This window comes from Tachypleus tridentatus, chromosome 10 (assembly GCF_004210375.1).
Source record: "Tachypleus tridentatus isolate NWPU-2018 chromosome 10, ASM421037v1, whole genome shotgun sequence".
Classification (NCBI taxonomy): domain Eukaryota; kingdom Metazoa; phylum Arthropoda; class Merostomata; order Xiphosura; family Limulidae; genus Tachypleus; species Tachypleus tridentatus.
In genome coordinates, this window is record NC_134834.1 from 170,935,439 (window position 1) to 170,951,689 (window position 16,251).

The 16,251-nt window shown below is 31.2% G+C and overlaps 1 protein-coding gene across 5 annotated transcripts in view; it reads right to left on the minus strand.

Annotated features, from left to right (window-relative positions):
* The window catches only part of LOC143230905 (C-Maf-inducing protein-like), a 142,210-nt gene that overhangs the window by 38,452 nt on the left and 87,507 nt on the right, over positions 1-16,251 (minus strand). For all 5 annotated transcript variants that reach the window (XM_076465203.1, XM_076465204.1, XM_076465202.1 and 2 more), the window contains 2 exons: positions 13,955-14,026; positions 11,100-11,189 (listed from right to left, as the gene is read on the minus strand). In XM_076465203.1, the coding sequence (XP_076321318.1) occupies positions 11,100-11,189; positions 13,955-14,026 (162 nt within the window). The remainder of the gene's footprint in view (positions 1-11,099; positions 11,190-13,954; positions 14,027-16,251) is intronic.

Sequence of the window (16,251 nt, forward strand, 5' to 3'; positions counted from 1 at the left end):
TATAAGAAACAAAATAAACAGTAAAGAAATAAGATAAAAGAACTTAAAACTATTTTTCCTTTATATGGTAGAAAAACCAATAAAGTACAGCGTTTATCAAGAAATTCAAATTTACTGCCCCCATTATCACTAGAGGGAGTACTGCAACATAGCGACTTTGACCATGATGTAACCTCTTTTATGGAGTACTTATCGATCTCACCAGGTGTAGCTGAGCCCTGGTTGATTAATTTCCGATATTGCACGAGTTGTACAGATGACAGAGAGTACAGAAGGTTCGAGGTGCATGATGGGAACTTGACCATTAAAACTATAAGTATTTGTAAAGAATGAATCAGGAAAATTTAATATGGCAGAGATTATTTAATTAACGTTACCTCAGCAAAATGTTCTTCTATCTGATGTTTTAATATTAAGGTGTTTACAAAACTGATTTATCAGCAAATTTAATCTAGACGAAGCGATAATACATGTTTCGAAAAACCTAAAAATAACTTCGTACTGAAATATTAAATCAAATAAAGACTTTAATATATTAAAATAGTGAGAAAATATCTACAACATAATTACATTTTTGAAGTAAATAAAATGTGCATTGTTGTTTTCGAATAACTTTTCTTGACAAGGAAATCTATTAGAATAGGTTTGAAAACGTCTTACTGTGGTATTTCTGGATGAGAAATATAAGAATACGCATTAGTGTTCAAATTGTAACTAGTTAACAGGGATAACTCCATAAATAAAGTGAGAGAAATATACACTATACCGTTATCCTTGTGTGTGTATATATATATAGAGAGAGAGACTAAAAGTCGACTTTACAAATAATGGATGAAAATAACATTTGCCACAGATTGAATCAGTACGACTGTAATTGTAAGTACGTGACTTTCGCTAGGGCTAAGTAATTCAGTGAAGTCTAACTCTTAAAATATTTCTCTGTGTGCAGTATTTTATTAACAAAGAGGTCAAACTGATATTTCTTTTTAACAATAGGAATAGCGTTTTTCCTTCGTTTCATAATAAGTATTGAGTCATAAAAGGATATTACAGAGAACTTGGTTGGCGAATGGGATACGTAGCCGACTTTGTTCAAATTAATGAATACGAGGCAGGATTTAGCTAAATAAAATAATGTATTTATAAACAGCACACAAACAATTTAAATTGCGTTATACGACATTAAACGGGATGAGGTATAACTAAATACAAATCAATAGAAGTAATGTAAACTGAGTTATAGCAAAGAGACTTAAATAAAACTTGAAATTAAATCAAAGCATAATGAAATGTACGTCCTGATATCTGAAAAGCGAAAACTAAATCAAAGTTTACAACAGACAGGACTGTTCGTAAGTCTGTCTTAAGCCTCCAGTTACTTTCTTCGACAAGCCTAAACGGTCTTCGCAAACAACATGACTACTGATAGACCAATCACATTCAGCATGACCTGCTTAAAGACAACCCTCCTACTCCACGTGAACATCAACCAAATAACCTCATACGGTAAAATATGTATCAGTAATGTCCAAACAATCCGTGAAATGGAAGAGGCAGCCCATATTGGTACCAAGTATATAGGCGAGACATCTAGCTCCAACTATTTTCCATATTCTTAACTAAAAGAATTGAAAAAAATTTAAACTTTTATGACTCCAACACTTCTAAAAGTTCAATGAAAGGTATAAACCCTTTTATGTTACGTAAAAACATTTTAAACATTGAAGTTGGTTTTACTACCATTGAATTACACTTATTTTAAATAAATTGATTTTTAAAAGTGCACATTCTATAATGATTATGCGCCCACGCACAATCAAATTACTATATACTTGATTCAAGTCTCTCTCTACAAGTACGTCATTATGTTTAAATTAAAATGGCCCTCTACGGGTATCGCATTACACAAATTAATCCGTGTTTTTCTATGAACAGACTTTTTTTTTATAAATTGTTACTTGTCTCTCTACGAACATATCATTATGTATCTCTTTGAATAATTCGTTATATAAACTACACAGTTATGCGATGAACCCATCTACATATTATTAGTAGACCGGCGTGGCCTAGAAGTTGTCTGCTCGAACTATGATTCCGAAGCAGTTATTTTTGTACTTTCACTTCTAAAGAATGCTGCTTCATATTGATTGGCTGTCTCAAGGAAGGAGGAGATGGGGGGAGGGAACAGGTATGTCAACAAATATATTGAAGTCACAGTCCTACAAATTGTCATTAGAGGGCGTGTTGCTATGAAGGCGTTGGTAGACCGCCATGACAGGTGATCATGACGACATAGTTTCCAAAGAGTTGAAATTAGAGTTCGATACCAGACAGACCAATATGACGCACATGATACGTGTTTCAAAATGACTATATTCAATCGGTTTGTATAACTAATTTACTACTGAAGTAAATGATTTATAATTATATCGTCTTAAAATATTAACATTAATTTATTAGTTTACTTTATTTATTATTAAATCATCGTAAAAAGGAATCTTCACACTAATTCATTAGTTAATTACATTTTCTGATAATGTATACGTAAATCACCCTTTAAATGACAATATCATGTTTTAATTAAATCTTACACTTTTAATAGTTTGTCTTTATGTTTCACAAAATATTAAATTTTACACAGATTACGAGGTAATTTTATCTTGAACGAGCTTCACAAGGATGGACACGACACTTCCACATATGATCAATGTCTATATTTAATTACCATTGTTTAACGAACATCCTTAGAATTTTAACAAATATAATGTTATCCACTATTTAAAAGAAATCACAGCTTACATTTTACTATATAATAGATACGTTTAAACATCATTATAGCATGAAATCACACACCTCTTCTTCATAAATCTTTGTTTATTATAAATTACAAATGTTTGTATTATCATCCGGTCGGCAAACAATTCTCACGTACTGTGTCAGAAATACTATTAGTAGTTAAAAAAGTTTCGGTTGGCTTAGAACAATTTTCAAAATGAAACTTCTGTTGATTACTAATTTATGATATTTACATAAATGTGGAAAAAAATGTGAGATTTCATAACATGCTCATATTTTATTATTATTTTAAATATATTGTGTTATAATGTTTCGAAATATTGTGGTTATATATTAGATGAATATTTCAAATGCTGTATGTTGAGGTCATTGACAATCACACGACAATGGTCACTTTTGATTTTCTAGCATTAGTGATAGGTTTATTTTACGATACCTTTTTAACAGAAAAAGGGCAAGTGTTTTGTTCATGTAACCTTTCCATTATAATTGATTACACTGACATTCAATATCTTAACAATTACACACTCAACACGCTAATTGTCTAAAATATCTTGGGGAATACCAATCACCATGTTGGCATTCCTCTTATTAAGAAAAACAAAAAACAATTTTCAATGTATCATGTTACAGACTTATCAATAGTCTTTGTTAACACTAAAAATACCTGTGTTACATATACAGGTGGATTTTGGTTTCTTTATTTCTTTTCAAGATGGTCCTTCATTCTTTGTATTGCTACTGCATTGGTAGTCATTTTATCATTAGAGGTCTTTGTTGTTATCAACTAGTTTTCTTCGGATCAATAAAAAGTTAATAATATCACCTCTTTATTTTATTTTATGTGCACAGATTTCTAATTCTGATACACATTGCAGTACGCAATGAAAATAAACTGTATATTTGACTTAAATCGATTCATACGCTGTATAAATGTATATAAATCATGTTCGAAAGCACTTGGGATCTACCACTAAGGTCCCACACATTTAATTTAAGTTTGGTAATTCATGCATATTTCAGTTTGTGTCATTTGTAAATATCAAAGGTTACCACGTTGTCAGTTTATCAGAGGAAATTGTCCCTCAGATAAAATTGAAGAACTTAGTTCAAATTATAAGATGGACGTTATTACCCTCAAGAAGTTAGACCATGTATAGATTTTTGTTTGTAAACTTATACTTAAACGACAAATATGTGAGTTCTAGATCAAAACAAGATTGTAATAGTTTAAAATTAAAAAGTAATTTCTTAATGTAAAATCAAATACTTAGAATTTCATTCAACTTTGTATCTTGTTATATAAAGTGCACGAACAAAAATTTTGTTTTACTAACTATTAAGCCCATCAGCATACAAAATCCGCTTGTTATTATCAGAATTAATGTAAAGTTTATTTGGATTGTAAACATACCGTACTTATAAAACGTGAAAGAAAATATATGTATTATTTTGTCATTTATCGTAAGAAACGTAAAATATATTGAAATCGATTTTGTGTTTCGTTTCTCTGTTTTATATAAACGAATACATTATTTCTTTTTCTCAAATAAAGTACAGTCAAAACACTATATCAGTTACTAGCATTACATCATTTTTTAAGGTATTTAACTTTATACGCTATATTTTCTACCTGACCTACGAACTCGAGCATTAACCAACGTGTGACTAAGGGTCAAAACATTGGTCACCCTTCGCCGTCTCTTCTGAGAAAGTTTCTTTATTTTGGATATGTATATATAAATATGTTTGTCTAAAATAAAGGACAAACACACTTACAGACAACGGTTATGAGTGTATACTGTTTAGGTCATATATTCAAAATGTACAGTCATATAATCATCTCCGTACAAACCATTTTGGTGAATGTCCTCTATATATTTTGTTTATAGAGATATGTTTTATTTATGTAGTCATATGACTGAGTATTTAAGCATCCCCAGTTATTACTATACTGGACTCTTGGAGTTACACAGAATAGGCTTTATACATTTCAGATGATGATTCGGAGAAAAGTTGATGAAGGCTATTTCTCTTTTGAAGAAAATGATTTTATTTGAGCGTATGAATTTCCCTGAATTTTCTCAACAGCAAAAAACTAAACTTCTCACCAAGGAAGTGTATGATAACAGATATATTGAGTTATTTTCACTCTCCTATAACTGCGACTAGTCATAAAAAGGGTTTTGGAAATTTAAAGACTCAAACCGTACAACAAAGAAGATAAGAATAAATATTTCCAGTTTAATACATCCTTCTAGACTTCAACATCGTTCTGAATGGACACTATTTTTTCTATCTAACGGAACTAACTTCTTGCCTTGGCCTATGGACAGAAAATAGGGTACGTGCGTGGTTTGGATGTAGATCCCAGGTGCGGTAAAACATGATCTATTTAAGTTGAGACACCTTCATTTATTTCTCATGTTACAAGAATGATGGCTTTGACTAAAATTGTTGATTAGATACTGTTTTTTTCTTGAGTAGTTCTAAAATAAGGTACACTTTTTCAGCGTATGGATCGATTTCAACTGATTATTAGGTTTATTTTCAGTGTTTAAGTATCAAAATAAGAAATTTGTATACATAAATGTTGTCCATTTAATTTTAATAAAATAAAGAGGTGATATTTTAACTCTTTGTTAATCTGAAGAAAACGAGTTGATAACAACAGAGATCTTTACGATAAAATGACAACCAATATAGTGACAATATAAAGAATGAAGGACCATTTTGAAAAGAAATAAAGAAACCAAAATCCATCTGTATATGTGACACGGGAATTTTTAGTGTTAACAAAGACTATTGATAAGTTTGTAGCGTGATACATTGTAAATTGTGTTTATTTTTTTAAAAAAGGGAATGCCAACATGGTGATTGGTATTCCCCAAGATATTTTAGACAATTAGCGTGTTGAGTGTGTAATTGTTACGATATTGAATGTCAGTGTAATCAACTATAATGGAAAGGTTACATGAACAAAACACTTGCCCTTTTTCTATTAAAAAGGTATCGTAAAATAAACCTATCGCTAATGCTAGAAAATCAAAAGTGGCCATTATCATGTGGTTGTCAATGATCTTAACATACAGTATTTAAAATATTCATCTAATATATACCCAAAATGTTTCAAACCATTTTCGAAACATTATAACGCAGGATATTTAAAATGATAATAAGATATGAACGTGTAATGAAATCTCATATATTTCACACGTTTATGTAAATATCATAAATTAAAACTGATTAGAGCTTGTAACGGATTTACTAATGTATATATCTTTTAATATCAGTGTTTGTTTTCGTTATATATATATTTAGAAATGTATGTAACTTATATTGTTCAATCTGTATTGCGAAAGTTCCGACTATTCTCTAAATCTATAGAAGATTTTCGAGCACAAATATCAACAATGTACTGGGTGTGTATGTAATACTAGTGACAGATAGTATTATTGCCAAGTGAACTTTCGAAAACATCGCCTTAAAGTTTATAAGTCGACACGTTGAGAGACAATATAATATTGTTCGGTCGTTATGGTCAGTATACTATAAATCTCGAAAGCTATAATTGTGATAAATGCTTCTCAATCGAAAAACTACAGAAATATGACCAGGAACGTTTGTATATTTCGAATATGACAAACAGTTCGATTTTAGATAATTATCTTCGGACATTAGTATTTCTACGAGGACATTAGATATTTTCCTCGGCGAAAAGTGAACTTGTAAAACGCGTGAGACCACCAAGAATATAGCTTGCTAACTTTTCCATCAAGAGAATTAATTCGTTCTCTTTGAACCGTCGATAAAATGTTCCATTCCAGATCTGATAAAAGACTCAGTATTGTCTGTAAGTTAGTGAAACTCTTGTATATAAACCATTATTTGAAAAAAAAACTATTTGCAATAATTGTTATTATAAATTCCACTGTTTTTTATATACACTGTTGGCCAAAATCTTAAGGCCAATGAACATAAAGAAAAAATATGCATTTTGCGTTGTTAGACTCAACCACTTATTTGAGTAGAACTTCGAAAGATGAAAATAAGAAAAGGGAAAATAAAAAACCTTTTAGCATTTAATAGGGAAAATGTGAACACTAACAAATTAGCCTAAATACTGGTAAAAAGTATATGACCATACCAAAAAGAAGTCCTAAACAGGGTAGGAAATGCCCAACAAGAGGTCTCAGTAGTGAGTTGCACGGCCGTCATTGCGAGTAGCTGCAAACATTCGCTTTGGCATGGTCGATATAAGCGTTTGCCATACACCCAAAACATTTTCAATGGGATTCAGTTCGGGCAAACACGCTGGATGGTCCAAAAGAACCACGTTATTCGCCATGAAAAAGTGCTTTGTCCTGCGGGAATTGTGGATTGCAGTATTGTCCTGCTGACAGATCCAGTCATTTCCACACAAGCGAGGTCCTTCAGTCAATAAGGATTTTCTCTCCAACATGCCAATGTAACCAGCTGCTGTTTGAAGCTGAAGCTCCATTGTTCCATGGAAGGAGAAAGCACCCCAGATCATGATGGAACCTCCCCCACTGTGTTGTGTAGAAAATGTCTCCGGTGGGATATCCTTATCATGCCAGTAACGTTGGAAGCCATCTAGACCATCCAGGTTAATTGTTTTCTCATCAGAAAACAAAACCTTTGTCCACTTTTCTACGTTTTATGTTTGGTGCTTCTCAGCAAAGTTCAGCCAGAGCTGTTTCGTGGTGTGGAAGGAGGCGTGGCCTTTGAAAACGTTTACGGTTTTTAAAGCCTTTCTCTCGTAGATGCCGTTTTATTGTTCTTGAGCTGCATTCTGCGTCCGTTAGGGCCTTATTCTGGTTCGACGAACGCCTGCTGTCTTGCCGGAAAACCTGTCGAATCCTCCTGCTCAACGCTGGCAAAATTTTCTTGGGCCGACCACTTGAAATTCTTTTTCCGTATCCCTCAGGGTATTTTAAGAAATTTGCAACAGCAGTTTTACTACGCCCAATCTCACCAGCGATGGCAAGTTCAGAGAGACCTTGCTTTTGCAGCTCAACAATTCTGCCACGTTCAAACTCTGTCAACTTTTTAGCCTTTGCCATGTTTTTACCCAATGTAACACATGAGATGTCAGTGGGAGATGTTGACAACGCTAATGCTTGAACACAAATGACTAAATTTCGTTACGTGTTTACCGATTAACGCTACGTTTCAGTATGGTCTTAAACTTTTGACCAGGTGGTATTTAGGCTAATTTCATAGTGTTCACATTTTCCTTATTAAATGCTAAAAAAGTTTTTTATTTTTATTTTCTCTTTTCTTATTTTCATCTTTCGAAGTTCCACTCAAATAAGTGGTTGAGTCTAACAACGCAAAATGCATATTTTTTCTTTATGTTCATTGTCCTTAAGATTTTGGCCAGCAGTGTATGTGTTGAGAAAGAAAATTGTGTGTATAAATCTTCTTGGCAAAAGTTATAAGTTTGATATGTTTCGACATTTAATTAACATTTAAATTAAAATTAAAATTTACGGCTCTTTGAAATCGTAATTTGTGACATAATAAATCGGAGACTCATTCGAGATAAATTATAATACAAGCTTTCATTTTGAAAGTTGTAATCCAACTAAAACTTACTTAACTGTTGACAGTATTTCGGGTACATTATATTACAACAGCTTAACTAGAGAGTAAAGAAATAAACATTTACAATGATAGTTATATAACTGATGTTTTGTTAAATATGTATGATAGATAGTACATTAGGATAATATAATAATAAGCAAGCAATAATAATAAATTTATTAAGCAATAAATTAGACACAAAAAATCAAATATCAATATAAAACCATCAACAAAGAGTTAACTCGTCCTGTGATGGTTAAACACATAATAAAGTAAAATCAAAACTTACAAAATCAATATAAAGTTCCCAGAATATTATCATCAGTATTTAAGATCCATTGTTTTAAGTATTTCTTTTGATTAACACGATTAATAGAAGATCTTATACTATAAGGAATAAAATTATGAATACGAGGTGCCAAATAAAGATATTGATGAAGTGTAACTGTTTTACGTGGTGTGGGTACATTAATTGGAAAAAAAGATTGAAGTCGTGTAAAATATGAAGTGACTTTAAAAGGCCTATTAAAAGAAACATGCAATGTAGATAAAGCTAAAAATATAAATAAAGTTTATCATATGAAAGAGGGGAGTTAAATTTACTGAAATCGGTATCAAGCCTATGAGTAAAAATAAGAGAGAAAACACTTTTTTTGCAACTTGTGAATAGGAATTAAAAGTCTTATATGTGCACCCCAAATTGAAATACAATATTGTAAGAAAGATTGAAAGAGAGCATAATATACACTTAACAAAATATGATAAGGAGCACAATGACTAAGTTCAAAAATTAGCATAGAACTATATTTTAATTTATTAACTAAAGAATTAATATGAAATTGCCAATTTAATTTTCGATCTAAAATAATTCCTAAATATTTAACATATTTAATATGTTTAATTTATGATGATTTATTATATTTTGCTAATACTATAATAGAACAGCTATTATTATTACATTGGGCAGGTTGGATTTATAAAATGTGAAATATATATATATATATATGTTCTTTTATTTTATTGAAAGAATTTTGAAAGATGCTGAATTTTAAATTTGTTTGTCAGTTTTGTACGAACGAACGAAATACATATTTTTTTCTAGTAGTGACCATACGACTAATGAACAAATATGAAAGCATTATTTACATTTTTTTACACTTGAGCATCACTTAGAGAGGTTTTTTTCGCTCTGTAATTATGAAATAAGCTATGAACAGTTTAGAAATGTTTTCCCTACTTTTACAAAATTGCCAGTGACAAAGTGGTATATCTGCAGACTTACAGCGTTAGAGCGGGCAGAGCACAATTAGCCTATTGTGTAGCTTTGTGCTTAATTACAAACAACAGAAATATATACAGTAAAATGTAAGCTGTGATCTCTTTTAAATAGTGGATAACGTCGCATTTGTTAAAATCCTACGGACAGTCGTTAAATAATGCAAATTAAATCTAGATATTGATCATATGTGAAAGTGCAATGGTCACCCTTGTAAAATTCGTGTAAGATAAAACTATACAATATCATGAATATCATAAAGTCAAACTATTAAAAGTGTAAATTTTAAATGATACATGATGTCGTCATTTTAGGATGGTTTATACATACATGATGAGGAAACTTAATTAACTAGTGAATTAGTGTTAAATATTGTTTTTAGGACGATTTCATTGTAAATGATTTAATTAACTAATAAATTAGTGGTTTAAACCGATCGAATATGCTCATGTTGAGACATATATTGTGTGCGCCATTGTATATGACCTCATGGCCGTCTGTTATGGCAATTTGTTTTGCAAAACCATTATGTCACAGCCGTTTGTCTAGTATCGAACTATAATTTCGACCCTTTTTGAAATATGACGTCATTGTCATCTGTCATGGCAGCGAAGCAACGTGACCCTAACAATTAGCTCTCTGGTGACAATTTGTGGAACTATGACGTGATCATATTTGATGACATAATTACATACCCCTTCCCTGAGGCAGCCAATGTGAGTGAAGCAGCATCTTTTGGAGGTGTAAGTACAAAGATAACTACTATCCGAAGATTCAAGGTTTGCAGCACGGTATAGGAGTGGCAGCCAAATCTCGCAATTCGAAGCCCTAGAGTTGACGAATAGCGGTGCTGACGAGTTGTCTTGTTCCTAAGCTACCAGTACAAAGTTAGGGACAGCTAGGTGATTTGTACAGCTTTGCATGAAATTTTTAAAATAAACAACCTTTTAGAAGCTTTTACTAGTTAGACTGGTTTTGAATAAAAATACGCCAACTTTTGGTTGTATAATAACAAAATTATAATATATTTTACTGTTACCAACCACGTACTTTTTGTTTCACTTTAAACACAAAGTCACCTCAAACAAAATGTAAAACAACGTAATTTAAACCACTACCTTCTGATTCAATCAGACATGATGCAGTTGAGAAAAACATCGATTTAATGTTAAATGATATTTATGTTGTCAGTACACAAGTGGCAATGTTATTATTCTTTAACACTACGTTTACGGTCTTACAGTGCTAAAATCCTGGGTTCAATTCCCCGTGATAGGCACAGTAGATAGTCAAATGTGGCTTTGTTCTGAAAGAAACTTATCTAATATAGTTAAAGTAACTTTGTTTTATTCTAACTAAAGTATTAAAATAAAATAATCCTCCTTGGCAAAAATATAAATAATTAAAGTATTGAAATTACCATTCTTATTAGCTCTGAGATGATATCTAGGGGACCTTGATAAATAGCCTCATCCTGTAATGGCGTAGTTAATGCCAGTTCAATTAAATTCTGCAAAGAAAGAAACAGAAAGTTTGACAAAGAATCATGACCAGTTTATTATCTTTCTACATAACATATCTCTATGCATAAATGATATATTTTTCAAACATTTTTTCTGTCGCGGCATAACGGCTCTGAGTTCTTGGTATGTTTTGTTTTTCTTTCAAGTACAAACTTTTTGTTTATAGCTCCATCACCTCTTGACCGTTTTCAGATCTAATTATAGTTTTAGACTCAGAGGATCAAACCCTTTCCACTGATATATTGAACACGCCTAAGGTCTCATATATTATTTTACTCTAATAATATCTAAAAAGCTTTCAAGTTGAGAGCAGGCTGAAGGAGACCCTGATAAAATCGAATCCGAAATGTGTTCACTTCACGCTTGCCCAATAAAACGAAAAATAGTGGTCTCGTAGGTTAACTTACTTTAATACTGTCTTAAAGAATTTAAAGTGCCGCGACTATTGAGGATTCTCTCTTCTTTACTTTATGCATGTCCAAAATTTGTGGTAGAGTTCTATTTATTTTGTGTTTCCATGTTTAAGATTGTTTTTGAATAAATGATATTCTTTACAAATTATTATCCGTGATATATCTATTTTAAAATGTCTAGCTTTCAGAGCTTACTTAAAACTTGGATTTTGTACGTCTATCTTTTATGTTATATTTCCCATGGACATAAATAAAACATCACATAAAAATGATTCTATTGGATAAAAGCACAGCGGGTAAGTAAAGTGGTAAGTTTACAACACAACATCAGGGGTTCGATTCTCGGAGGTGGAAAGAGTGCAGATAGTCTATTGTGTAGTTTTACGCCAAAACTAAAACGAACGAACTATATCCAGATTCGTTTATTTAAAGTAACTGATACAAAGTCTTATGTTCAAGAGAAATAAACTAGATTGAATATTTGGTGAAACATTCAAGTAATGGTGTGTATTTTAAATACCTGTATGAATATTAAGCAAACTCACACCTAGCTTATTAATGAATAATAAATTATCCCCTGTTTTTCAGCGGGTAGCCTTGCGTGGATAATACTGCCAGATTCGCATAGTACATGCAGCTCATAGTTTAAAAACAAATTAAAAAACACACAGAAGGTAAGACAAAAATGTGCCCTGTACATAGTTTTTATCCGCATAACTTCTTTGCATAACAGTTAAAGCACCTCTATATGATAAAAAACAACATAAGCCCATCAGAGATACACTCATAAACGACTATTTATCGCAACTGAAACGATACTTTACGAATTAGGAAAGTTAGAATGAACAATATTTAATCTTTCTACTAACGACAAGACATTAAAAATATTAGTAAACAATCTTGAATAGGAAGACAAATGTCTCGTTCAAAACAACATAAGTTATTTAACAAAATATTATAACATATTTCCATTGCAAAATAAAAAATCCCGGTGGGTCAGCAATAAGTTTAGCCCGATATGGTCAGGTGGTTAAGGCACTCGGCTCGTAGTCTGAGAGTCGCGGATTCGAATCCCTGTCACACCAGAAATGCTCGCTATTTCAGCTGTGGGGGCATAACAATGTCACGGTCAATCCTACTATTTATTGGTAAAAAGAGTCACCCAAGAGTTGACCGTGGATGATGATGATTAGCCGCTTTCCCTCTAGTCTTACATTGCTAAATTAGGGGCGGCTGGCCTAGATAACCCTCGTGTAATTTTGCACGAAATTCAGAAAACAAACAAACATACAAATTAATAACAGGAATGAAATAATTATAACTTGATAATGTTTTAAATATATCATGTAAAAAAACTGCTGACAAACATTTGAAAAGTGTTTTAAAATACACGGGGTTTTATGAATAAATACTTTGTTGTTCCTGTTTCTAAATCCTTTTGTTTATAGTGTGGACATTCATTAGTAACATACGTTGTTTATAAGAAATTCCGGAAGACAGGTATACATTTTATGATTTGTTTTCAAGAAAGGATTTCCATTTTAACATACACGTATACATTACATCTGATTAGGTTTTAAAATCCGAGGTTATATACTTTGAAAAACATGGGAAGGTTTATAAATTTCTGTTCAAAATAAACTTAATTTTTGGAAAGATTTAGAAAGTACATAAAGTTGAGAAGGGCAGAAACAAATGGTAATGATGTTTAATAGTATTAAAAATAATTTGGAAGTCTGACTAAGTATATATGTACATCGTTAAAGCGATTTACCGATATATTCTTAAATTTTAAATATGACTATGCTGTTAACAAAGTACAACAATTATATATATATATATATATTATATAGTTGAAATCACATTTAAGCGAATTTATCTCCAACAGGGATCACTGTATGTAATACGTGTCAATATATATTACGTATGCACACAAACACACATATCATTCAAGTCTATAGAAATTCTGAAAGCAACAGAATGTTGTATATGAATGCCACCCCAAATTCCAACTATAAATGATCTTATAAGTGCACCAAGAACAAATCTGTGAGTGTTGGTAAAAATGTTGTAGCTGCTTTCAAAATTACTAAAATCATTCCGTGAAAGGTAAAACGATTTACCTAAGTATTTGTTGTTATTTGTTTGTTCATACATATTTTTCAATAGTAAAAAAAAACAACTTTCTTAAACTCAATTATATCCCGTTTCACAGAGTTCTCCACTTTCCTAAACACACTAGACTCATTCAGAAGTAGAATATAATTAACTAAAGCAGTTTGTTTATTTTAACATTTTACTTAATGAGGTTATCTTAACAACAAGAGCCTAGCACTTACTTTTAGTTCCTTTAAGAGAACGTCAGGTCTGGTACTGTTAACAAGAACCATGCGGTACTTCAGAATGCTTCTCTAGAGAATAATTAAACATAAACCCATTAACTGCTTCATAAAACATATGCTTAGTTAAACAGTATAAGAAATTGAAATACTAGATTGTGACATCAGACATCTTTCATAAAAGACCCAAAGTGGGGAATGTCTGATATATATTTATTTTACTTCAAACAAAGACTTTAAATCACTGTGTGTAGTGATGCAGCTCTGTCTCCATAATGCATCTTTCTTCTAGATGACATTTCGTTCACACATGTGAAAACTGAAAAGGTTATGCATATTTCTTCAAATTGGTAAACATTTCGAGGTTTAATTAGGATTTCACTGTTGACAACAGGTTCCTTTTTCATTACTATTTTATAAATTTTTTTACGATAAACATGATTTTTATTACTCATTTCATTACTTCTGAGCACCACCTATATTTGTAAAGCAACATGAAAAACTTGCAGTATGTGTTTGATAGAATAAACTGCAAAGTTTAAGTGATTTACTCCATGAAATCTGTCATTTCAAGTTGCTTATAAAACCTTCAAATGTCAATATTTTCTTTAATTACTTTCCTAAACCAGGCAATAAACATAACCCTTAACTAGATTGCTACGACCATATAATCAAAAGTTTTAACTTCGTTTCTAAGCCCGGGTAATCAGTAGGGTTTTAATTGCTAAGAAAGGATTATTAACAGCATCACTAGCTTCAGCACTAAAACCAGGTAATAAACAGAACTATTAACAACTGTGCTAAAACTAAATAATCAACAGAGTTCGTAAGTCCATTGCTACGACTAGGTAATCAACTGAGCTTTTATAACTACGTTGTTAAGACCAGAGATTTTTTTGTTTTTGCACATCGATTAGATCGGTAAAATGGATGTTCCTTGAAAGTTACGTGTTAACTCGTCATGGTTTGAAAGTGTATAACAGTGTGCCAAACAAGATATGTTTATCAGCAACTTTTTTCTTTTTGTTAACGATACAGTTACTGAAGCACTGAACATATTAGACTTTGAAATCACATACGTAGGATCAAGTCCGTATTAAAACTAGGAAATATAATAAAATTTCTGTATTACACTTGTATATTTCTTAAAACTATCGAGGCAAAATGTTATATTCTAGTGTTTTTAACTTTAGTAGAATTTCTGTACTCTCACACATAACAGTCTAAATATCGTACATGTATTGTGTTTGATTTTATAATGAACAATAAATACGGATGGAAAAATTATTAATTGTGAAACTAAATCTTCCACAAAATTATTCCATTATTTTACTGTTTATTTGTTCATTACATATTATCAGTTTCAGTGGAAACAAATGTTGATATTAGGTGCAAAAGGCAATAAAACTGATGTACTTTTTTTCAAATTATGCATTCATTACCTTTGCTATTTTAAATTGTCAGAGCAAAGTGTCCACAGACTAATATATGTTAAATAAGAAAACAACTGTGAGTAACGCTTGAACAAAATGTGTGGAACAAAAACCTAATAATACTATGATAGCAAGCACTTTTTTGCAATTACATTGGTGCCTTATAAAAAAGTCTATAGAGCATGAATCTAATAAAACTAACTGCAAAGTGCTTTCTGCAATGACAGTAGTAATTTACAATAAAGCAACAATTGCTTTATGCAATTACATTAGAATCCTATAATAAAATATACAGCAGATACACCTAATAAGACAAGTATAGCAAGTACGTTTTACAATTACTTGAGTACTTTACAACAAAATATGAGGGCTAAGGAACCCAGTAAGACTTCTAAAAACATATACTTTATGAAATTATATCAGTATTTTGTCACAAAAGGTATATGATAGCAATGAACTTTATAAGATACAAATGTACAAGCTTTAAGATGAAGTTAACATACTTTCTGTAGTCATAACAGTATTTTGTCACAAAAGGTATATGATAGCAATGAACGTTATAAGATACAAATGTACAAGTTTTAAGATGAAGTTAACATACTTTCTGTAGTCATATCAGTATTTTGTCACAAAAGGTATATCATAGCAATGAACGTTATAAGATACAAATGTACAAGTTTTAAGATGAAGTTAACATACTTTCTGTAGTCATATCAGTATTTTGTCACAAAAGGTATATGATAGCAATGAACTTTATAAGATACAAATGTACTTAAGATGAAGTTAACATACTTTCTGTAGTCATATCAGTATTTTACAAAAAAATATGCTACATATTTGATAATATGTATATGTAGATACTAA